General features: G+C 48.1%; 1 protein-coding gene across 2 annotated transcripts in view; it reads right to left on the reverse strand.

Moving 5' to 3' along the window:
- Positions 1–25,589, reverse strand: part of LDLRAD3 (low density lipoprotein receptor class A domain containing 3) — a 208,667-nt gene that overhangs the window by 121,704 nt on the left and 61,374 nt on the right. For both annotated transcript variants that reach the window (XM_090262606.1, XM_090262598.1), the window contains exon 2: positions 25,080–25,226. In XM_090262606.1, coding sequence (XP_090118732.1) covers positions 25,080–25,226 — 147 coding nt within the window. The remainder of the gene's footprint in view (positions 1–25,079; positions 25,227–25,589) is intronic.

The following is a 25,589-nucleotide window of genomic DNA, read 5'->3' on the forward strand; positions in this document are numbered from 1 at the left end:
CCTGCAGCATCTCTCTGACTGTGACAAGAGCTCCAGCCACAGACTCATATTCAGGGTCTCTCTTCCGGACCTCTGTGGTTGGCCAAATGAGCAAGTGGCCACCTCCAGCCCGTGCTCCAGGGTTCTGCCAGGGTGTGCCCGAGACAGCCCAAGGAACCAGAAGCAGGAGCCTTAAGCTCTCGTGTTTAATTACCATCCTTGCTTTGTAAACTCACGGCATGGCTCACTGTGAAAAATTTAAACAATAGAGAAACACACAGAAGCAAATGTAAAGATAACTCCAAACTGCCGTCACCCGGGGAACTCCACTGTGGCCGTTTTGGCTAACGGGCTCCTGAAGCACTCTTGCAAACCACAGCGTGCAGATGGACAGCCCAGGACCTCCTTAAAATGCAGCAAGTCTGGAGCAGGGCCTGGGATCCTGCATTTCTAATGTGCTTCCAGGCGACGTGGATGCTGCTGGTCCCAAGCCCTTCAACAGCAAAGGACCATTGTCTTACTCACTGCTCTACCTCCTGTACCCAGAGCAGAGCCTGGTATCTAAATTACTCAGTAACTACTGACCGAATTAATGAACGCATCTCAGAGTATACCTGATTAAATGCACCCATGAGATATCACGCTATTCTGAATCTTGCTTCTGTCACTTAACATTGCATATTGTGAAGTGTTTTCCTGTTGAGGAGTACAGGTCCACACCATTACTTTCGATGGCTAAGCATAATTTGCCTGCATCTGTGTACCCCCAAGTCCCATTACTGGTGGGGCACCTGGGATGTCTTCTATAAACAATTCACATCCGGACACACATATTATTTTTCCCACTTGTACAATGTCTCTTTAAGGTATAACCACTGGGTCAAAGGATATACATATTTCACATTTTGGCATCTTTTGGATTATTGACTGCCTCCTCTCTGAGGAACTGGTCCTGTCTTCTGGCCACAGATGGCTACAGGGAAAGCCTCCAGCCCAGGACTGGCCGAGATGATCGCTGTTCCTATTGCTGGTAAGGATCCCCCTAGGAGTGCTGGGAACACCCCACTGTTCCTTTGCCTCATGTTACGTTGGTCCTTCACTGCCGCCTGTGCTCATTATTCTCCATCTACCTCTGTCTCCCTTCATTTTAACGCCTGTGTATTTCATTACTTTGCAGAGTAGGAGACATTGCTATTGTGGTCAAGGAAACAACGACTCTTCTTTTTATCTTTTTAAATTTTCACCAGGTGCAGGGCATCAATCTTGCCGGAACTGCTTTCCCTGGGTTACACCAATCACAGGCTAAGGCAGCAGCTCTCCTCCCAGGAGGTGCTCCTTGTGCTGACTTTGCTGCACTTCCCCCTCGATCCAAGGGCTCTGACAAAGGGCAGGTTCTCCCGCCAAGGACTGTCCCACTTGCCAGGATTTTCCCCGAATTTCCTGTCCTGTAAGGCAGTGTTTCATGACAAAGGGGACCGGTGATCCTCCTGCAGCAGAGACGCCAGGGATGTTGCGAAAATGTTAAGTCCTGATCCTCTCCCCAGGGGAATCTACATTTTTACTAAGCCCCCCTGTTCAGCCACAACAGCCATGAACTCAGGTCATCAGACCTGCAGCATCTCTCAGATTGTGGCAACAGCTCCAGCCACAGACCTATATTCAGGGTCTCTCTTCTGGACCTTTGTGGTTGGCCAAATGAGCAACAGCTGCCCCTGCTCCTGGCAGAACCCTGCTCCAGGGTTCTGCTAGGTTAGGCTCAGTGGATACACACCACACCGCACACACCGAAGGTGAAACCCATGTAATGCTTGAGACAGTCTGAGGCCTTACTCACTTAGCTCGTCAAGAAGCAGCATAGCATGTGCAGAGGCTGGAGGCAGGAATGATGCGGCGATGGGAGAACAGGAAGGGGGTCAGGATGAATTTGTTTCTCCTGTCAGTACGAGTACCTGGTATTTTTTCTTTAACTAAAAAAGTAAGTAAAAACCCCATTTCTCAGAAGAAATGCACTGTGAGCTAGTTGCAATTCAGCTCACATTAAAGATTTGAGAACTATAAGTACTACAGCTAGGTATAAAGTAGAAAAAAATCAAATTAGAAAATTCACATAATTTAAATCAATATGCACATAATCCCCAAAGTGATAGCCCACATGCAGCCATCACCGGCTAAAAGCCTCGCAAAGAGTAACGGATCTGAAATTGCCAGTATACTCAGTGCCCTGGTTTAGTCTGTAAGAAGTCAAATGGTGGTTCCTTTTAAAAGTCAAAACTAACTTCATGGTTGGGAGCAAGAAAGCAAAAAAGGTCTTATGAAAACGCGTTCAGATTCCCTACGGAAGGGGTAGGGGGACAGGTCTTTCATTTTGGTCCCAAATAAAGGACAAAAAGCCCAGCAAGTCAAATCCACTCCTGGAATTCAAGCCTTTACAAATTCATTATTGCTTGATCAAGAAAGACCTCTGCTTATTCCAGCAGTTCAACTCTGCGTGACTATTGGCATGGACTCCAAGTTCAATTGCTCAGATATCACAAGGCATTACTTCTTCTCAAAATGCCATATTGGCTGTTTCAGAGATACATGCTGGGGAGTGAAGAAAGCAGAAGATCACAAGCTAACTGGATTATAACCATAGAAAGAAGATATCCAGTTGAAACAGCTTTGCCAGAAGATTCTCAAACAGAAAATTCTTTCTAAACATTTCCTCTTTAATAACTAAAATAGGAGGCCTATAGCCTTGGGATTAGAGGTCAGAAGGGTTAGGGCTTTGAAGGCATCTGGGTTTCTATCCTAGTTCTGCCACATAACAGCTCATACCTCAGACAAGTTACTTAACCTCCCTTGGCCTCACTGTCCGCCACTGTAAAGGGGCATAAAGAGAGCACAGACCTCATCAGTGGTCGGAAAATAAACCGAGATTCTGCATGCAGAGAAAACGGCATAATGCTTGATGTCTAGCAGGGATCCAGTAACATCCTCCCCTGCCTCCTGTGCTTCATGGTTCTACAAACTGCTCTTCACATATATGGACAGCTGAGGGAAAGGAGGCAGAGCCAATGTAACGTTTAGACTATCTAAGGCCTTCCTGTAAGTTCAGTTATTTTTTCATTAATTCTCAGATGCTTTAGCCACACACAGGACCAAGTGTGGAGTTTGCAAAGAGAATCAAACATTCAAACCTAACTTCTGCTAGCAAGAAGTTTAACTTCTTTCAAGAAGAAAAATAAAGGACAATAATCAGATCATTGCAATAAATGTGGTAAGTGCGATATAAACTGTAAAACATTTACCTTTCAACACTGTATTACAGTAGTTAAGAATGCGGGTTTCATGTCAGCCTGCCTAGGTTCAAATACTGGTTCCACTTACTGGCTATAATTTATGGTAGGCTGTTTCACCTCTCTGCACTTCATTTTCCTCATCAAGAAAGGGCAATATTAACAGTACCTATCTTGCTGAGTTGCTATGGGGATTAAATGAGACAACATAATAATCACTTAGTCTTTCTTTGGAACACAGAGCTATAATTCATTCTGTATTAGCCATTGTTATATTACACATTAGGTATTATTATTGGACTATATACTATAAAATATAGTATTACATAATAGTGCTATATAGTAGTACACAGTACAGACATTAGCTATTATTACTGTTATCATTTATTACTATTATTTTCAAATGGATTCTGCTCATCAGTGGATGCTCAATCTGGGGGGGACATAGCCAGAGTGCAAAAGAAACTCAAAAAAAGAGTGGACTCACTCAGCCTGGGGGACCCAGGCAGCATGGCACACAGGAGTGCTATTTCAGTTGGGTATGAAAGATCAGCAGGAGTATGCTGCTGAAAAAGGACAGGGAAGGGCATTCCAGGCAGATGAGTGGCACGGACAAAAGCTCTGAACTGTGAGAAGACCCAGGAGAAGTCAGGGCACCTGGAACGCAGAATGTGTGGCAGGAGGTAAGGCTCGGGAGAGGCAGGCAGGAGTCTGGACACCCACCCTGGGGGCCAGCAGATATCTTTATAAAGGAAGAAAACGTGTCAGATCAGTTTCTTTACGTCGGAAATTTTTATGGACTGACAATGATATTATGAGGCTCTGTAAGTCAAAGAAATATCCTCCTCACTCCCCAAAAGTTCTGAGGGAACTGAAGAGAGAGAGCCACATCTGTACTATTCTCCGGGGTTTTAGGAAAAAGGGCACTATAAGCAATAAGGGAATTCAAAGTGCCTGTCAGTGTCCTTTAAGGTAACTTTGCTATTCAAAATAACAGGAAAAAAGCAAAACAAGTTAGCAAGCTTCACATTAGAAAATTATCTTATGACCTAACTTTTTTTTCAGGTTATTTATTTTGGCTATTTATAACTCACAGTACGTGTGTGTGACGGGGGTGGGGGGTGCGCGCATATATATGCATATATATTAGAATGAAAATTCCCGAGACTCTATAAGCAGGAAACCCAGACATTCCCAACTGATTCTTCTACAGAAAAATCTTGAGAGGAAAAAAGCTCTTAAAAGATAAATAAATGTGGGTCAGATAACTTGGCCTTGGGAGGCTTTCCACTGCTTGGAGAGAAAACTTCCTGACAGTGGATCAGAGTCCCTGGGATTAAGAACAGATGTGGGAACAGACGCAGATAAAACAGACTAGTTTCCATCTTCAAAGGAGTACTTCAATAAAGGCATCAGCCAACTCCAGGAAAGGAGATATCTAAGGGACAACTCCTAAAAAACTAGAGGAAAAGGGAAAAAGAAAAAAAGGAGGAGGGAGGGAGGGATGTGAGCACCAAAGATAGTTTTCAGGTTTGAATAAAAACAAATGAAGAGGAAAGAATCCATTCCAGATCCCTTCCCGATTTGCTGGGCAAGGAGGGACACCTTTGCCAAAAGCAGGATTTACTTTTCAGAGTATTCACCCTCTCCTGCCCACTGGGTCCCTGACAAACTTTGAGGCTTTTCTTCTTATATCCTCTCTCTCTCTCTCTCTCTCTCTCTCTCTCTCTCTCTCTCTCTCTCTCTCTCTTTTTTTTTCATATTCTATTTTCTTCAGACTTGTGAAGAGGTGGCTCATTTCTGACTAGCTCCCTAGAAGTGTCTCTGATTGTCCCTCCTACCCGTACCTCCCCAGACAACCCACACACACAGAAAAGCCTGGAGCTCAGATTTTTTGATATCACAATGCCTGCAAAGAGCACCAGGGACAGGTCTATGACGTGAGATCACACGTGGTGATACCCACAGGACAATGGACGTCCACTGAGAGACGCAGTCCCACAGAGAGGGAGGCAGGCAGGCGGCTGGCTGCCAGCATCAGCTGAACAAGAGAACCTTCCGTGTCTGTCAGGAGGTAAACGGAAAACAACGACTGCAGGAAAACATACTTAACCCGCCACGACTTTGCTGCAGGACAGGGTGTCATCGAGGCACCTAGAGTTTCAGTGATGACTTTGGCACCAGTTACAGGAAGCACATAATCCCAGGCATAGCATCTCTTGGTAGCTGGGGCTAAGTTTAAAGATATGATGACAATCGTCAGCTTGTAATCTATCCCCCAAGAGCAGTGACCCTCAATCCTGACAGCACATCAGAATAACTGTGGAGGCCTTAAGAAAACTATCCAAAATCAAGAGAGCTGGGCTGATTATGCAAAAACAGAACAGAATTTAAGACAAAAAAAAAAAAAAAGTTCCTAAAGAGAAAAAAATGGCCCCACTATCTAGAAGACATAATTATATGCACCTAAAAACAGAGCCACAAAATCTATGGCAAACTGACAGAACTGAGAGGAGAAACTGACATTTTTACAGTAAGAGTTGGAGACCTCAGTACCACACCTCCAACGATGGGCAGAGTGACTGGGGTCAACAAGGGAACGGGAGACATGAACAATGCTAGAAGCCAGCCAGACCCAGTGGACTCCCACAGAACTCCCCATCCTCCAACAGCCGAACACACGCTCTCCTCAGGTGCGCACGCAACATTCTCTGGAGTCTCCCAAATGTCAGGCCATAAAACAAACCTCAATCAATGCAAAAGGAATGAAATCATAGCACATATGGTCTCCAATCATGGGATGAAATAGAAATCAGTAACAGGGGGTTTCTCTTGGGGGCCATGGAGGTGTCTAAAAACAGAATCGTGTCAACGAGGTGCATGACTCTCTGTATATAACTAAGAGAAGAAAACTTTCTAAGAGCCCCTGGCATCTAGGAGGGTAGTGACAGTAGAAATAAAAGAGTTGTTCTTTTCCAAGAAGGTACTAAATTGGCCACGTTCCTCCCCAGTTCTTCTGGTTTGCTCCCCAGGCAACCTTTGGCAATAATATTGGGGGAGAGGGGAGTGAGTACTACTGACATCTGGTGGGCAGACCAGGGATGCTGCTAAGCATCCTGCAATATGCAGGACAGCCTCCCCCACCCAGCAAAGAATTATCTGGCCCCCAAATGTCAATAGTTTTAAAGTTAAAAAAGACTAGAAAGAAGGGCAGTAGGGTGGGACCAGAGCAGAAAGCCAGGGGGTCAAAGGTTAATGAGCAGGGGAGAGCAGGAGCCAGGCAGGGAGGGCTTCCTCAGCTGGAGTTTGGGTTTGGTCGGAAGTGTGATGGGAAGCTTTACAGGGCACTTATTCTATTTGATGTATTGTTTTTAAAGAAGAACTCAGAAACCTAGACCACAGTGTCTGGACCTTCACACGACTGATAATTGGGCTGGAGAATTCTTTGCTGTGGAGGGCCGCACTGTGCATTGCAGGATGTTCCACAGCATCCCCAGCCTCTACCCACTGGATGTCAAGGGCACCACAATTTGTGACAACCAAAAATGTCTCCGGATATTGCCTAATAACCCAGGGGTCAAAATCACCGCTGGCGGAGATCCATTGCTTTAGAGGTAGTGCTAACTGGACTTGCTAAGGGACTAGGCTAGCGAGAGGCGGCAGCTAATAAGAGCAGCCACAGGGACGATTCCTAGGTTCTCGTACATAACGAAGAAAAATAACCTTCAACATAGAGTGATAGTTCTCTATGCCAGTGGGTGATTGTGATTTTCACTGTCACTCAAACACTCCTACATTCTACAGTGAGTATCACTGGCCTCCGTGAGGGACAGCCACTCCCAATGTCAGGATGACAAACATGACTGAAAGACCGGAGTCTAACGGGGACACAGACATATAAGCAGATCAGGTCAGTACAGTAGGACTTGTGCATCACACAAACCTTGAGACTGAGCAGAGGCACAGAGGCAGATGTGGGGGAGGCAGGGAACTCCATGGGGCTCCAAGGCTATGCTAGGAGGACAGAGATGCTGAGAGAAACAGCATGTAAGTTACGGTAGCTGGGGGGAGCCAATGAGACAGGCGGCCAGGCCAGGAGGGCTCTGTGAGGCACACTTTGGGGTCCCCTGAGGGCTGCTGCTAATACTCGTATTCCTTATAACTAATGATTAAAAAAACTCAAAGCAGACTTCTGAGCACTGACAGGATACCAGTTCCAGGGCCAGGCACTCTTAACTAGATGAGGGGACGGTCGCCTCCTCCAGATGAGAAAAGAGCAGCCTAAGGAAGCTCAATGACTTGCACAAGATCTCTGGGCTGGCAAGTGGCAGGGCCAGGATCTGTGCCCGGGCCAGCTGGCTCCTGAGTCCTCTGCCACCTGTCTATAGAGAGAGAGCAATAACATGATCTGGTATGTGTTTAGGAAGATCATTCAGAAAAATAAGTATTTTGGGCCTCACTAGTTAATGGGAATGATGAGCACTCTAAGGGAGGATGCAGGAGAAGTGAAGAGTGGAATTCATTTCCAGGTGAACAATGACACAGGGAAGCAGACCAAAGGGGCTGCCTGCAAGGTGGTTGGGCAGCCAGCAGATGGGGGTGGAACCCCAGTAAGCAAAGGAGGGAAGTAAAGGGTGTGATGGTGTCCAACGCTGCCCAGAGGTCAGGGAGGGTCAGAATGCCTGCTGAATCTGGCAGTGAAGAGTTTCTTGGTGATCTTCCTTATTGTGGGGGACACAGAAGCCAGGCTGCGGGAGACCGAGGCTCAGGAACCACTGGAGCAGGCAGTATGGTCCCGGGAACCCGGCAGCATCCTGGGCCGCACGCCAGACCTACTGACTGGGAATCTCCGAAGAAACTGCTTACTGGGGCCTCTCGACCATTCTGATGGAGCCAGCCTGGAAATCACAGCTTCTAGAGCCTCTCTGCTCAAAGTGCAGACCTCAGACCAATAGCATCAAATTCAATCAGCCTTACCCCAGACCCACTAAATCAGAACTTGTATTTTACCAAGATCCCCACGCCTTTCAAATACATATAAAATTTGAGAAGTTTCAGGGGGAGGGGGGAAGTACCTGGGCACCCTCCTACAACGTGTATTTAGTGCAGAGAGCCTTGAGGTTTGCCTATCACTGATTTTTACCAAAGACAGCAAAGGATTGTTAAAAGGAACACCCGTATGCTTCAAGGCCCTGCTGCACCCTCCAGGGCCAAGGAGAAATGTCAGGCATGATGGCAGACACATAAATGCAATCCTTTCTTGCAGGGTGGGAAAGTACCATGTGGGACATTCAATACGCACTCCCTTTTGCAAGGGAGGCCCCGGAAGTCCATCTGAACCCTGCAAACCTCGGCAGAGACCCGTAGGGCATCCGCTTACCTGCAGGGGGCAGCAGAGCAGAGAAGACAATCTGCTCACAGGAGCTAAATGTCTGCCTTCAAAACTTGGCTGAGTCGTTCAAGCGCCTTGGCCAATTCCTTATCTTCTCTAAGCCTTAAGGCTTTGTCTGTAAAATGGGGACACTAACAGGACTGACTCCGTGGGCTGGTTTTGAGGACTGAGGGGATCATCCACGTAGAGCACTGGGCATTGTGCCTGGTTTGTAGTTAAAAAGTTCCACGGTCTGACCCAGAGCCCCTACACTACATGCTCACATGGAGTCTCCACGATTTTGCTTAGGCCTAAACCAACCTAAACCCACCTCTCCGTGTGCGTGCCCATGTGCCAGAACACCATTCTCTGTTTTCACAAGGAAGAGGACGCCCTGTTTTAAAGGACAGGCGTCTGCAGCGGTAAGGACGCTCGGAGATGATCACGTCACTTCACAGATGAGAAAACGAAGGCAGAGAAGCTGGAGCGCGTGCACAAAGCATACTAACTGGGAAGACCCCAGGCAAGTGTCCTTTACAGCGCGCTGGCTTCTCCTCTGCACAGCCGCCAAGGCCGTGGAGGCAGCGGCTGAGTGGGGGAAGGCCAAGCGCGCTGTGCTGAGCACAGGGAGCGTCCCCACAAGCCTGGAATTAAATGGAGAAGCTGCTGAAGCTTCCAGGTGCCCTCTGTTCCTGAATGTGAAAGCCCCTCGTTAGCTCTTGCCTCTGGTCTCTAAGCCCTTGCCTCTGGTCTCTAATTCCAAGCAAAGGATACAAAGCCTGAGCTGAGGGTAACAGGTGTCTACACAAAGGCTTAGAAAGGGAGAGAGACAGGGTTCTCCCCAAGGTCACACCCCGTGAGACTCAAATAGAAAGAAGAGAACCTGGAGGAATATTTATTCTCAGAAGAAAGACTCATTAACAAGGAGGAATAAGGGTCTTGGGAGGCAGAAAGGGAGGTTATGAGCATGAGCTGTTAAAGCAAGTCAGTTAGGTGACCCCTTTTAAAAGTCCTGAGGGAGAGAGATGTGCTGTGTGTGTTAGAGGAGGGAGGCCTCCTATCCCTGCTTAGCAATCCCATCTGGCTTCCTGGGAAGAGAAACACCAGCTCAAGAAGGAAAGCAAAAACGTGCCCCAACAAGTCCCTTCAAACAGTCACTGTTCCCTCATTGGTTCATTCAACAAACGTGCCCTGAACATCTTCCATGTACCAGGAGCTGATGTTGTCTGATGTGAGGATGAGAGTGAACAAGATGCATGTGGGGTCCTACCTGGCTGTCCTGAAGCTTCCAATGTCACCTGGAAGACGGTACCCTTCACCCTTTATTGTAACTGCTTGTTTACAAGTCAAAGATAGAGAAGAGCTAAGGGATGAGGGTCAAGGGGCATCCAGCTACCTAGCCTGGGGAGAAAGAACAGCAAAGCTTCTGGAAGGCAATGTGGTTATGGAATGAGAGGTCCCCGTCTTTATCCACCCACCCGTCCGTCTTCATTCTCTTTAAGCAGCAGCCTCTGTACTCCCATCACCAGGGAAGCCAAAGGACAGGATGGTGTCAATCCTGTAAATAATCAGTATCTCTCGGCAGATGCCAAAGGGCAGGTTTCTACTTAGAAGGAAAAGAAGGCTCAGAACAGTAAAATCAAATGCCCTAAGTACCACATAGGGTCAAGAACAAAAAAAGGGTCTTCCCCCCTACCCTACTGAGCTGCGGCATCCCTGCCTGCCCTAAAATTCACTCACAGAGAAACCTTTTCCTAAATTTTTGTGTTTTCTCTTGATTTCCCTCTGTGCTCTGCAGATCAGCCTTCAATATAAGACTGTAAGAAGGACTGCTGATCAGCAAGAGAAAAAGCCTGGCAGAATCAGCAAATTAAGTGATGAAACAAATCTGCCTTTGTATCCCCACTGTCTGGAATGAAAAACAAAATATTTGTGAAATGCAGAACATGGGGGGACCTGGCAGAGAACCGGAACACCCGAGAGCACAGGGAAAGCGTGTTTCACATATGTACTGTTTCCACGGTCCTCTACACTCGCCAAGATTTGGTCGGTGCAGAATCCGTGGCTTATGTTTTCTTCTGACACGTGCCGTGCAGAGCACAGGAAGAGTGGGGACTCTCCGGGAACAACGTCTGGGCCTTGTCTGGGGTGTGGCTGATTGCCAGCATTAGGGCGAGGGCTTAAACAGGGATCCAAAATATTGGGGAGGTGCACATACAATGCTCACAGGCAGCTCTCATGGGAACTGGAAGAGGCCTGGCTCCTAAGGGCACATGGCCCACTGGCAAGGTCAATGGCACTAGAGGGAAATCTTTATGGCATCACCTGGAAACCGCCTGTGACCAAGAACATGTCTGCTCTGCTGTGGGAGCAACTCTCTTTCTGAGTTGCAGGAAGAGGAACCCAAACCTGTTCTCCAGTCACTCCTGGTCAGGACAGCAGAGGTGCCATCACCACCCGCCAGTCACAGCACGAAAGCACTTTGCCTCTACCCCTCCCATTCATTCCTCAGACAGGCGGGGAGGCTGGCCTGGCCACACAGTCACACACTGCCTCCTGTGCAAGTCCCATTCCCAGAAATGCCCCCTGTGAACAGGGATGCGCTCTTGTTGGTGTTACTTGTTGAGATATCCAAAGCCAGGTGCCTCTGGCCAAGATTTTCATTTCCGACCCAGAGAGCACTTGGGATCATCTGCTTTCTTTAGGAGACGACATACATGAAAGCCTTTTAAAAGCAAACAGAGTTCTGGCCCTTCGCGTGCGGCCATCCCATTACTTAGTGATCTCTATTCACAACATTTTGCGTTGGCGGCCAGCATACCAGTGGGGGTGCTTCTTACCTGCCTGGCCTTCTGGGAAGACATCAAGCACCCCTTCTCCCCTGATTTGGAAAGAGGCTGACAATGTAAGAGTTGCCTTCTGTAACCCCCTCCGTTCTCAACACTGACAGTTTCAACATAGGACAGGTGTGACTCAGTGTACCGAGGGTACAGACTCTCCTAGGCTGCTTGTTATGATGCTGGTTTTGAGGTCCCACCCACACAGGTTTTGAACAGATGAGTCAGGCGACCCTCAGGCACACTTTTGGGAAGTCTGTCTGGTGGTTGTCCCCAAGAGCCTGGAAGCCCCAGATGGCCGGCAGCCCAAGCTTCATTCAGTTACTGTTCAAGAGAAAACTGACTTGTTTAGGTATGTTTTTTAACAGTTGTTTTGGTAATAGCACATGGAGCGACCTCATGCTGAGCCATCAAAAAAATACTGCACACTCCTTCATTCATTCAGAAAATGTATGAGTCGCATCACTTTGAGAAGTCTGGGGACTATCTGATGGCGGCAGGCCAGCCTTGACGATGGCTTTACTGTGACTTTTTACAGGAGAACTTAGAGCCTGAGTGATGACCAGAACTACATATTGTTCTCAGAGCTTCAGAGAGAGCAATTTATCTTAATAGCCCCGTGAGACAGACCTACTTCTATTCCATTTCACAGACCTGGTAACTTCAGTACAGAGAGGTTAAGTAAGTTGCCCAGAGTCACACAGCTGGGAGGGGGAGAGAGCGTGAATGACCCACTCATCAGGCTCTTGCCCACAGGCACTCAGCAAATGTCCTTCCCTTGGTTTTCAAGGCTCTGCTGGACGATCCCCCGCACATCTCTGCGTACACACTGAAAACCTCTCCTCCTCCCCACCAGCCACAGGAATTGCTTCAGGCATTCCTAAACACATCTACCCTCTCTCTCCCCTCAGGGCTCAGTTAGGTTTTCCCTTTCCATGCAGGTGCATCCACCTGTTGGGGCATTACTTCCGTACCCTGCCAGTCTCAGCTCAGTCAGTGGTCCTTCCAGACACTTCCTGGGTGCCCCAAGTGAGATGAGGTGTCCTCCTGTGGGATCCCACAGCATCCAGGCTGTGCCCCTCTCCCAGACCCCACAGCACATGCCTGTTCGTTGATACATCTCTTCACCAGACTCAGGGCCTTCCTCCTCCATCATTTTCCCCAGGGCCCCCAAGGTGCTCTGCATGTGTTTGTTAAAGGAGTAAGTGAATTCATGAACGCAGCTCATCAGTGGCTGTGAGGGTCAGGAAAATGCAGCACCCAGACCTCTTGGGGCAGAGAGCAGGACTGGAGGCCCCGGCCACCTCCCCTCAGGACTCCTCCCGTAGGTGCCTTTGGCTCTGGGACATCCCACGGGCCTGGCTGAACAGGACTCCCTGCAGTCCAAGGCTCTTCCTCTTCCTCCTTCCTCCTCTCCTCCCACAAATGCCAAACCCCCACTACGGCTCTCCTTCCTCCTCCTGCCTCTACCCCCAGTAAAGCTCTTGGACACCTAATCAGTCTCGGCGGCTGCATCTCAGCTGACCCGAATAATGCAGTGGCAGAGTCTGAGTCGTAACTGTCACTCCACGGCCCGTTCCCAAAGCCACAGTGGTCGGGCAGATTCTCCCTCAAGTCACCACTGGGACCAACATCCCAGCACGTGGCCAAGAAATGGCAGGATGGGGAGCTGGAGAAAGAGCAGGTGCCTGGCTTCCATTTCCATCTCAGAGGGCTCCTGAGCGGCTACAAGGACAGGGAAGGAGGGCAGGTGCTGCACCAGGCCTTGCGCCAAAGCACACAGTGACTGCGGGCAGCAGGTGACCTCTCTCCCTCACCCCTTCCCAGCATCGGACTGGCCAGCATCCTCAATTCCAGTGAACTGGGAATACGCCTGGTTTGGTTTTGAATGTCAGGCAGTGAGCGCCAGAGACCCACCATGTTCCAAACCAAGACCATCTGCTCTCTGTCATCCGACAGAGCCTCCCTCGGCTTCCCACGGGCTGCCCGCCTGCCGCCCAGGCACTCGAGAATGTGTTTGCTTGTGCATCAAAGAGCAGGCTGAGCTTCACAGGAAAAGGCCAAAGGACACACGTGGCTCAGGCACAGTGATGGGCTTGAGCAGGCTTGGGACCAAACGCATGGCCACGCGCAGGATCCTGCTCCAGGTTCCCTTCTCGTTCGCTAAAATGTTCAAGACAGCCAAGGGGAAAAAAACATATCATGCTGGGAGACCACCAGAAAATTTCTGCGCAAGTGGGCCGCCCATCCTGGTCTCTGGGACACCTGATACTCTCAATGCACCGCTGAAAGTCTCTTCCTCAGAGCCCCTCCCTGATCCATGCCCCAACCCTCACTGAAGCACTCTGTCTAAGCTCAGGTCAGTAAACATCATGGGTTTTACTGCTGGATCCCAAAAGAACTGGAGAAGCCAGTAACTCTTCCACCTGACAAGGGACAATAGGAGCCAAGATGGTGTTTGGTCCCTGAAGATTTCAATCCCATTGGAGGCACTGATTCCCTGTCTCCCTCACAGATGAAGCGCCCTGAAGACAGGAAAAACTCAGGTGCATGCAAAATACAGCTTTCCAAAGGGGTCACAGACTGTATACTAATTTGGAATTAACCTGAAGCTTTGCCATGCCTAGAACATGGAAATACATGCATGTAACCTATTTCATTTCCTCCCTTTCCAACCGCTGAGTCCAGAAAGGCTGACAGCCCTTTAGCCCTAAGACCTTCCCTGCATTTTACTAGAGCACCCTTGCAGCAATCTTAACCAAGGACAGGGTATAAATCGCGCCAGAAGTCAAAAGTTCCTGAAACGTTTTTGTAACAGGCCATTCCTTTTGACCTCAGATTCTCTACCCACATTGCCTCCCACTCTAAACTGCCAGAAAACTAGTCTTCAAGTGTTACTAGCCAAAGAATCCCCCCAGTCACGTGTCTGGATTATATGAATGCATCACATCCTCTTCTTTTAATTAGTACTTTCTCATAGGTCTCTGAATGTTTTAAAAGCCACTCGGCCGTTGCAAGCGAGCTGTGTTGCAGATGAAAGTGCAAGTCCGCATACAGAAATAAAAACCAAAATAAAAAGGCTGCACAGTCACAGCCCGGCTTGAATCAGCAAGACCTGGATGTGCCAGAAAAATAATTTTTTTTTTTGATGTTCTGTGATTTTGCAGCCATTTAAATTTTATTAGCAATTACGACATCTGTTACCCCTGACCACGTTGTCTTGCGGTTACGGCCACGTCCTGGCACCGAGCGCGGGCCTGAATGACGGGGGACCAGCAGCACGGGAACAGAAGCCCTCCCGGCCCTGGTCCTTCATTAGGATTCTCCTCGTGCACGTTGGGGAAAGGCAGCGCGCAGTGCTGATCATAAAGGACTTTTTCAGAAGTGGCAGCAGAAGGACTGGCGAGATAAGCGGGGCTGATATTTGTACAAAAGAGTTGCCTTATAAGATGACTCACTGTCATTTCAACTGGCAGTTGTCAGGAAAGCAGGGGCTGGAAACCAGAAGGAGCTTGGTGGCGTTTTTGGTGAGACGCCACGCGAGTCTCTGTCAACATTAGAACAGGATTAGAATGACACAGCATGGACGGAGGGCGGGGGGGGTGCTTAAATAAAACAAGACTTTCTAAGAACTGAGACCTCTGGTGACTTCAGAGATGAAAGATTGTTAAGATCCGGGGAGATAACTAAAACGGACAAATCCTCCCAGTTCTCCAGGCTCCCGGGTGCCTCCCTCAACTTCTCCCCCAACCAGAGACTCTGAGATCTCCTCCCCCAGCTCCGAGGGGGCACCAGGACTCCTGGTAGAGAGTCCGGGCCTTCTCACTTTCGAGGGGGTGGGTGGGGCTCAAGAGCACTGGCGTTGGCATGGGGCTCTCGGAAGCGACACTGAGGCTCCAGGAAGGGAAGTGACTAGCCAGTGACAAAGCTGGGATGTAAACCAGAAACGGGACTCCGCACCGCCGGTAAGAGCACCGCTCATGTTTACTGAGTATCTACTATGTGCCAGCTGCTGTGTGAAGGGTTTTCAAGGTTTCAGCTCATTCAATCCTCATAAAAACCCCATGGGGTTTAAGGAAACTGAGACTCAGGTACCTTGCCCAGGTCCCACAGCTCCCAGGTAATGGAACCAGGACCCGCCACAGGCAGTGTGGCTCCAGAGCCAGTCCCCGCCCACTCAGCACCCTAGGAAACTATACACATGTGGTACGTTTTTCTGTTTGGAAATGTCAGCACCCCTGGCTGACCCATCAGATGCTAATGATCAGAAACCCACTTGCATTTCATTGACTCTAAGGTGCCGCCGGTTATGTTAGGTACAAGTCAAAAAGAAAAGAACTGTGCCAATTAAACTGGGACACTGTGTTTCTTTATCCCGACACTTAGAAGAGGCACTTCCATGTCAGAGACCTGGAGGTGAGAGGATGCACGTCTTGGGGTTGGAGAAGTACCGGAGGCCTCGGCACGAGCCGGGCGGGGAAATGCATGATGGAGGCAGAGTAGAAACGGACTCTCTGGGTGCAGAGAGCATCCTACTGCTGAGGATGATTTTTCAAGAAAATCTGATAATCCCCATTTTTATGTGCAAGTTTTAGAGACACTGGCAAATAATTCGAGTTTTTAGGGGCTTTGTGCAGGACGCACAAAACCTGGCGGCTGCTCACCTGGCTGGGAGCCCTCCCGGCTGGAAGGCAGAGAGATGCAGGCATCGGTTTAGTTGCAGCACCTCCCACCCCCGTGGCTTTGAAAGGCGCAGGCTTGTCATAGGCTGCCACACACATGAGCTAGTGTTCAGAGCACTTTCTTCACTGTGAAGTGGTCTAACCAAGCTGCCAAGGGATAGCTGAGTTTTCTCTTTTAACATTTGTTTTCTTATACAAAGCACTCTTCCCAGGCTTTCAAATCACTCCGCACGCACTGACACAGCTAGCCCTGTTCCATGACCACCATGCTACAAAGGGAGGTAAAATAAGACACAATGAAATATCCCCCGTGGATGCAGGGGGAACCTACACAGAATGGAGCTCAGGGTGAAGGCCTTATCCTGGGGTCCCCGGGCACTCTACCTTCTCAACAGGGACCTGGTGCAGTCGGATATTAGTGTCCTGAACCTGTGAATACAACCTGATTTGGAAATAAGGTCTTGGACTACATAATCAAGTTAAGATGAAGTCATCCTGGATTCAAGTGTACCCTGATCCAATGACGGGTATCCCTTTAAAGGGAATACGGACGTAGAGACAGGTGCACAGGGAGAACGCCACAGGACACCGGAGGCAGAGGCTGGAGTATGCATCTACAAGCCGAGAAAGCCAAGGACTGCCAGCAAGGAAGCGAGGGAAGACCCTGCCCTGGAGCCCTCAGGGAGAGCTTGGTCCTATCGACCCCTCGACTTCAGACATCCATGTTCCAGAACTGTGTTTTAAACCAGTGGTGTGTGGTATTTTGTTAGAGTAGCCCCAGGCAACTAATACACCCAGAACATTTCAGAGCTCTTTGTATTTCTCAACTTGGTGTAAACTCGCTGGTATCTTCAAACAGCTACCAGGGCCCTTTGAGAAAAGTCTGCATAAGCTCCAATTCATGTGAGGTCAAGTGTAGCCTGAAAAGCCGGAAATGTTCCTCATAGCTATCAGGCAGCAACCTGGGAATTTATGCTGAGATCCTAACATCTGGACTGCAAGCCATTCCTAACCATGGGTGCAGGGCACAGAGCACATCTGGAGGGTGAGAAAAGAGTATCTGGGAGACTGTTACTTCTCCAGGTTCTAGACTTAAAACCTTAGAAGCCACAGGGAGCAGTTCTGGTTTCAGGCCAATGGCATGAAGGTGAAGCCTGAAGGTGATGAAGCAAAATACACCAGCAAAATCCTCCTAGGTGCTTAATTGTGCAGGGTTCCAGCTGAGCTGGGAACAAGCCAATGGCGCCACTCTGGTGGGTGGGGCACACCTGCAGGCCCCTGGCTGGATGCAGGAGCGCTACTTCCCTCCCTGCAGTCCCAAGAGCACACCTGGCTCACCTCAGGCTCTGAAATAGGTATTTCCGTCCCTTCTACACTGGCTTTGGTGTCTGACTGCCTCTCTGGAGCTCAAAGCTAAAGGGAATTTCATACCAGCTCATGATTGTATGTTCAAGACTCTCTCAAGTGCAAAGATACTGGCTCAGCACTGGAAGGCATTCCTAAGGCACAGGCTCCCAGGGAGCAAGGAGAGGAGAGGGGTTGGAGGGCAAGGGAAAGTGGGGACCGGGGGAGGTGGGCAAGGGGTGTGCTGGAACCATAACGACTAGCATTGCCCAGGCCAGCATGTCACAGACTTTGATTTGAGGAGAATGTCATTATCACTTATTAAGGGCATAACATCAGTTAGCACTTATCAAATGCTTAACCTGCACCAGGCACCCAGCTCGGAGCCTCAGATACCTTAGCTCATTTAAGACTTATGACAATGCCTTGTGGTCAGCAGAGCTGATCATCACCCTGTTTGCATCAGGAAACAGTGCCTATTATTTAAGGTCAGCTCATTTCTACCAAGCTTATAGCATGGAATATCACCCACTTAACGTTATAAATATCACCTGTGGAGTGCGCACTGCCAGTATGAGTGTCCCCATCTTATAGAGGGAGACATAGGCGTAGAATAAGGTACAATGGTGCCCAAGGCTCAACAGTGGCTTACCAGAACCAAGACCTGGAAGACAAGGGACACTTTGATCACGTGACAAGGCAGTGTGTCCAAGCAGAAATGGAGGGCATAGCTCTTCCAGAGAGGACAGGCGGGAAGGCAGGGGGCCAGGAGGTTAACAGAATACCCACATTTACTGGGCTGAGCCAGCCCACTGAAGCCCAAATAGCTTTAAGTGTCCCTGGGAAGCCTATTAGTTTCCTAGGGTTGCCAAAACCAAGTACCATACACTGAATGGCCATAAGCAACAGGAATCCATTCTCTCATGTTTCTGGAGGCCAGAAGTCTGCAATCAAGGGGTAAGTGGGGCCATGCGCCCTCTGAGGCTCTGCATAGGATCTCTCCCTACCTCTTTGTAGCTTCTGGTGGCAGCTGTGGATTCCAGGCGTTCCAAGGCTTGCAGCTGCATCAATCCGATCTCTACCTCTACTGTCACATGGCCTTCTTGCCTTATATTTTCACATTGTCTTCTTATGAGGACACCAGTCATATCAAATTAGGGGCCACCTGACTCCAGTATGACATCACCTTAACTAATTACATCCACAATGACCCCCCATTTCCAAATAAGGTCACATTTCGAGGTACTGGGGGTTAGGACTTTGACATATCATGTTTGGGGACACAATTCAACTCAAAACAGTACGATTCTTACTTTCAAATTGTTACAGAAAAAAAAGGAAGTGGGATGTCTGTAAATATCATCCTGTTACACAGCTGTGGGCCAGCTGTCACTAAGTAACAATTTTTAAGAAGCAAGTGAGATGGGTAGATGGCTGGATTAGTCTGTCAGGGCTGTCATAACAAAGGGCCACAACTGGGTGGCTCCATCAACAGAAATTAATTGTCTCACAGTTCTGGAGGCCACAAGTACAAAATCGAGGTGTCAGCAGGACTGGGAGGAAGGATCTGCACTGGGCCTCTCTCCTTAGCTTATAGATGGCCATCTTCTCTCTCTGTCTCTTCAGATTGTCTTCCCTCTGCATGTATCTCTGCATCCAAATATCCCCTTTCTATAAGGACAAAGTCATATGGAAGCAGGGCCCAGCCTAATGACCTCATTTTAACTTGATTAACTCTATAGAGACCTACCTCCAAATAAGGTCACATTTTGAACTGCTGGAAGTTAGCAGTTCAACATATAAATGGGGACTGGGTAGATGTGGGGAAGGGATGACAATTCAACCCCTAACAATGGTGGTGTGCCACTTCTGTTTAAGCCCCACTGGGGCTGCGTCTAACGGTTCATTGACCGGCTGCCTTCCTAGGCCATGGCCCATCACTACCCCCTTCCCTGAGGAACGGCGAAGAAGCAGCAAGCCACATCCATCCCGTAGAAACCTCCTGATTTCCTGGGGCATTTTGCATGTGACCCAAGCATTGGGTGTACTGGTGAAATATCTGGATTACTGCTAAGTTAGGTAAGCATAATAGCTCAGAATCCAGTTTTTTCACTCATCTCTGTATTTCTCAACTTAGTATAAACTCGCTGGCATCTTCAAACAGCTATCAGGTCCCTTTGAGAAAAGTCTGCTTAAGCTCCAATTCATGTGAGGTCACGTGTAGCCTGACAATCTGGAAATGTTCCTTTGTAGCTATCAGGTGACAACCTGGGAATTTATGCTGCAGTCCTAACCTCTGGACTGTAAGCCGCTCCTCACCATAGGTGCAGGACACAAAGAGCACATCTGGAGGGTGAGAAAAGAGTGTCTGGGCGACTGTTACTTCTCCAGGTTCTAGACCTAAAACCTCAGAAGCCCCAGGAAGCAGTTCTGGTTTTAGGCCAGTGACATGAAGGTGGAACCTGAAGAAGACAGTTCAGGTGATCAAGCAAAATGCCATCATTAAAATCCAAATAGGTGCTTAATTGTGCAGGAACAAGCTGAGCTGGGAACAAGCCAATGGTGCCATTCAGGCATGTGGGGCACACCTGCAGGCCCCTGGCTGGAAGCAGGAGAGCTACTTCCCTCCCTGCGGTCCCAAGGGCCCGCCTGGCTCACCTCAGGCCCTCAGATAGGTGTTTCCTTCCCTTCTGCACCAGCTTTGGTGTCTAGCTGCCTCCCTGGAGCTCAAAGCTACAGAGAATTTCATACCAGCTCTGCTTAGCCCTGTGGCACCGAGAAGACATGTGGCGCCACCTAGAGGCAGAAGATGAGAAGGAGGATGACTTGCCCTCTCAACCCTAGCTCATGGATTTCTGCCATCACACCAGACCACTTAAAAGTCATGCTCAAGAAATGGCTGGGAACAGTAAAAGCAAATAAAATTTAACTCTCATTTTTGCCCCTATTTTTCGGTATTTCTGAACTTGAAGATATATTAACATTTTATCATTTGACAAAACCTTTGAATTTATCCCCATCTCCCACCTCCCTCCACCCCCTCTGCCTACACACACACAAACATAAAGGGCCTGCAACTTTAAAAGTCTGTAAGTATACCTGGTCAAAGATATGATCAATGTAATTTTTTCAAGAAAAAAATGAACCACAGATCTGAAACCTCCACAATCCCACCCCCATTTGGTTAGGACACAGAGAGCGGGCAGCTACAATCCAATACAAAACTGGAAGCAGATTTTAAGGCTCTGGATTTCAGGTCAGATGTGGGTCCTGGAAATCTGGATTACTGCGATATTATTACAGCAAGTGGCAGTCATAAAAGCACAGTCTCTTCTTCCAGAGACTCACAGAACTAATAACCACTTGAGAAATCATTTATATAGAAAAAAATTACTGTTTCTAAATTTTTAAAAAGGAGATTAGTAGTGATAACAGAGGAGGCTCTCATTCAGCAGAGGGACACCTTCCATGTGCAGAGAAAGACTGAATGATCCCACCGGTGGTCTCTGATGGAGGAAGGTTACGGGGACTTAGTCTCTGGGGCAACAAGCAAGCTTTGTGGAATCTCTCCGTGGCTCAGTTTCCTCATCTGGAGATAACAACAGTCCCTTCCTCATAAGGCTTGTGACAATCTAATGAGTTAATATAACTTAACATGCAGCCCCAAGGAAGCTCAAGAAAGGGCACATCACAACAAGGTGTTTTCATGAAGCATGAAGCTTCCCTGTTTTTCTAACACATATCTCTAATCCTTTTATTATCAAAAAGAAAGCTATTTAGATAAAATGATTATTTAGGGCATTTCACTAATCAAGAACATAATACACTCAAACTCTCCCAAAATGAGCCTCTTCTCTCAAAACTCTAAGGGAGGTTCTCCAGATTCACGAGGCAGAAAATTTAATGATTCAACCCAGATGGAAATTTATTGTAGTCCATTATTAGATATTACACAAAGTTGGAAATATAACTAGTAAATAGAGGTATAGGGAAACACTCAATTTCTTTAGATAATGAAAAATTAAAATTAAAATATATAACTATTTTCAACCAGTAAATGAACCATAAAAATATTTTTTAAAGATATCATCAAACCCTGCCAAGACTAAAATAAAGCCAGAATTCTCATACGTTGCCAGTAAAGAGCAGGCTCGTGCCAGCCCTTAGCAGAACAAGCAGGCAATCTGAATCAAGAGCCAGAAAAGCTTCTGTCCTTCAACCCAGTCATTTCATTTCTGAGAATCTAGATGTGGAAAATTTCTCAAAGCAGGGAGAAGTCACGTCTACCCTCATGTTCAAAACAGTGAGCACCATTTCTATTAGTGAAAAACTGGGAACAACATAAATGCCAAATGAGTAAATAAACTATATTAAACCAAGTGAATAGACTATTTATCTAGGAATTAAAAATGGTAAAGAAAAAAATATATAAAATATAAAATATTGAAACAGTACCTGGGAAAAAATCAAAATATAATAATGTATATCCTCAGTGATAACAACTGGGAAAAGCCTGAATGAAAACTCTTAAGATTCTAAATAACAGTGGTTTTGTTACTCACTGTGTGATCCTGTTGATTTTATGCCCCTGTTCCCTCAAATTTTTACAATATGATTTGATTACCTTTATGATAAAGTAAAGTTTCTCCCTAAGAAAATCTTTCCTCTGCCATGGGCACAGAACAGCTGCTTACTGCCTCCTGTCCCAGCACGACACCCTGCTCTGGGCTCTTCTCTCCCCCTTTCAAAAGGGCAAGAATTCTCCTTGTTTTAAGTATATTATCTTCCAAATGCCAAAGCTATTTTGTAGGGCACTTGAGGCAATCACCTCTCTGCGGTGAGACTATTGGCCGCCTTCACTCCCCTTTGGAGTACCAACTTGCTCCAAAGAATCAGAGAAAAGGCTTTGTAACTTCTGATTACCCTGGAGACCTCAGCTCAGCACATCCTGGCTCTGTTCTCTGGGTATGTATAAATTTCTTAACTGATCCTAAAACTTGGTCAGCAGAAGGAAAAAAGCAAAAGAGAGTTAAACCGCCAACAAGAGTGGAATGGTTAGCCCACAGGACATCTACTTGACGGAAGAGAGTCAACCTCACAAAACGACAATCACAAATGCTAAATATGGTCATGTGGCAAAGGGCCTCCAACGCGAAGGAGAAAAAGTTCCTCAATGTGTTCCCATGATGACGACTGGATTAAAGAGTTTGTGCAGGCTGACCAGCAACAGCTGAAGTTTACCAGGCCCTATCACGTGTACTTAACATGCCTTCAAATTTCACAACGATGCTTACTAGAAGCCTTATTATTCTCATTTTGGAGAGAAGGGAATTGCAGCACCAGGAATTCTCCTTTAACCCTTCCAATGGCTGAGATTTAGACCATTCTGGTAACTTTCCTGAGACCACACAGCCTGGGAGAGAGGGGTGGGAGGATGGCCTGGGATCTGGACACAGATAGGGTCTTTAGCGCTCACGCCCTCCACTCCTAGACTATAAGGCAGTATGCCAGAAATTTAAAATGCAAGTTGAATTTGTTTTAGAAAAGGACTTCTTTTCCTCCCCTTTATTGTCTAAGTTTTCTAGTGTTCTTCTGTTTTTACTTAAGCCAAAAAAATTTTAAAAAAAGAAAAGAAAAGAAAGGAGGGCAACAGAGGAGAGGTTTTTATTTAATGCATGTGTTTGTGTGTATGGTTTGCTAAATTATGTTTTGATCAAAAGACTAAATAAATGTCAATCAAGTCTCCACTAGGGGGTTAGGGATAGGAAAGGAGGAAAAAAGGATGGAGACCAGCCAAGATGAGCCTGTTCCAAACCAAACCAAACAGTGCCAGGCAGCTGCCCACATCATTTTTTCTTCTATAGTCTCTTCCCAGCACCTCCTCCAGTCTGCGCATGGGTTCTGTAATTGCGGCACTGGACTGACAGAGGACACCGACTGTCACAGAGGACGCTCGTACAACACAGCTGCTACTGACCAGGCTGGGAATAAAACTCGGGTCTCAACCCCCAGCCCTGCTTTCTTCCACAAACTTAACTTTTGCTGAATGTCCTCCCTTAGCCAAGGACAATTTGCATTTATTGGAGATTCATATACACACCACATCCTAAAAAATGGCCATTCCACATATTCGTACCGTGTTAATAATGCTCAAAGCTGGACAGACTATGGAGTGTACACATGCTAATGTCGCTTGAAACTCAAATGACAAACATTATATTTCTAGCAATGTTGAAGCCACGCTAGAAACAGATAAAGCTGAAAGAGACAGTATGTTTTTAAAAACTGCAAAAATAGAAGTGTACTACGTATAGTAGGCTATTCAGAAAAAAATCATACGCAACCATCAAAATGAAATACTCCTCCCAAAAGAACATACTGCCAATCCACCCTCCAAAAACGCAACCCAGATGGCAGGCAGCCGGAGTACTAGACCCTCGCACAGGTGAGGGCCAGTCTCAGAGTGGGCAGCGTGCCTGAGGAAGCACATCACTGGGCAGGGATAGAGGGGAGGGGTGGCTGGTGGTTGTTAACTGGCTCCAGAGGTGGACTCCAAACAGAGTGCTCCTTTCCTGTGGGTCAACAGATTCGGCCTCAGATCCCAGTACTAGCTATGTTAAAAGTTCAAATGATCAGCCTCTCCCCGGCCATTTCTTCGGCTGGCTTCCAGAGAGACAGTATATCCAGAGTCAGACATACAGTTTTCCTGTCAGAGAGGCCTACTGCCCGAAGCTGAGGAAAGAGCCAAGACCCACAGTCCAGCTGTGCAGACCCCCAGGCAGCCACCCACTAGATAACCCTGGGGCCCGTCACTCTTTGGGTGTGCTTCCTGCCTGCCGGCGTGCCGGGGCCGAGCTCACTCTGCAGCGCCAAGCTCTGGGAGGAAGAGGAACTCGCCTCTACGGGGCAGGGAGCATGACCACTGAACACCGTGGACACCCCTCCACTCGCATCCCAGGTGTCTCCTTTCTCATAGATTAACCTCCACCCCAATCTCATGCATATTTCAGGGCACAAAATGGAAGAGGCTGAAGAAGGAGGTGGGTGGGGAGGATCAGAAAGACAGCCGCCCCCCGCCCAAAGCCCTGGTGATGCCCATTGGAAGATGATGTCCAGGCCTTTTTGGCAGAGGAAAGGGCATGTGGAAGCAAATGACTATCTAGTCAGTACCAACTCCTTGCTGGATACTTGGCACAGTGTTACACCTTATTTAATCGTCAAGAACACTCCATGATGTATGTACAAGACGTTCAAGATGGTTATCAGCCTGTGCCTTGGGGGTCAGGCAGCCCTGGGTTCAAATCCCAGTCAACTGCCTGCTGGCTGGAAGATACTGAAGGTAAGCTATAGGTCTCAGATTCCGCATGCATGAAATAAAGGCAATGGCAGTCCCCCAGGAGGGGTCCTCCGCTCCCCCAGAGCGGTGGCTCCGTCCTGCAGACCACGCTGCTCTGAGACAGAGCTGCGGTGCGGAGGAGGACAGCAAGCAGAGCGCACAGGGTCTAACCAGATCGGGACCCCTCCCTCTGCCCCCTCTCCCCTCCCTGCCCCCACCCCCACCCCCACGCCAGCAGGGCCGGGCACTCACGGCACTCCTTCTCATCGCTCTTGTCGAAGCAGTCGGGCAGCCCGTCGCACTGCCAGGCGCCCGGGATGCACCGCCCGTTGCCGCACATGAAGTTGCCTGGAATGTTGCACTCGTTGGTGAAGTTGTTCCCGGGGAGTAGCTGGCTCTCTGTCGGAGAGGGGGACAGGGTGATCAGAGGCGTGGCAAAGGGCTCGTGTTTGGCATGGGTTTGCACAGGTGAGGCCCCGGGGAGGTGACTTGACCTGTCTGGGTCTCAGTTTCCGCATCTGTGAAATGGACTGATAATCTTCCCTGCCCCACCCCTGGGGATTCTGGGAGGGCCAAATGGAGAAGAAGGGAGCAGTATGGCGCCGGTGTCCACCACACATTAGGTGCTCACTGACTTTTCTTCTTTCTCCATCAAAAAGATGGGTTGTAAAAACCCAAGCATTATCTCCTGGCCATCAGCAGTGACTAAAAATGAAGGTTCCAGGACAGGACTGAGCACTGGACTCCCAAAGGCTCCAACAG

Source organism: Furipterus horrens, unplaced genomic scaffold (assembly GCF_987537825.1).
Source record: "Furipterus horrens unplaced genomic scaffold, mFurHor1.1.pri manual_scaffold_2, whole genome shotgun sequence".
Classification (NCBI taxonomy): Eukaryota; Metazoa; Chordata; class Mammalia; order Chiroptera; family Furipteridae; genus Furipterus; species Furipterus horrens.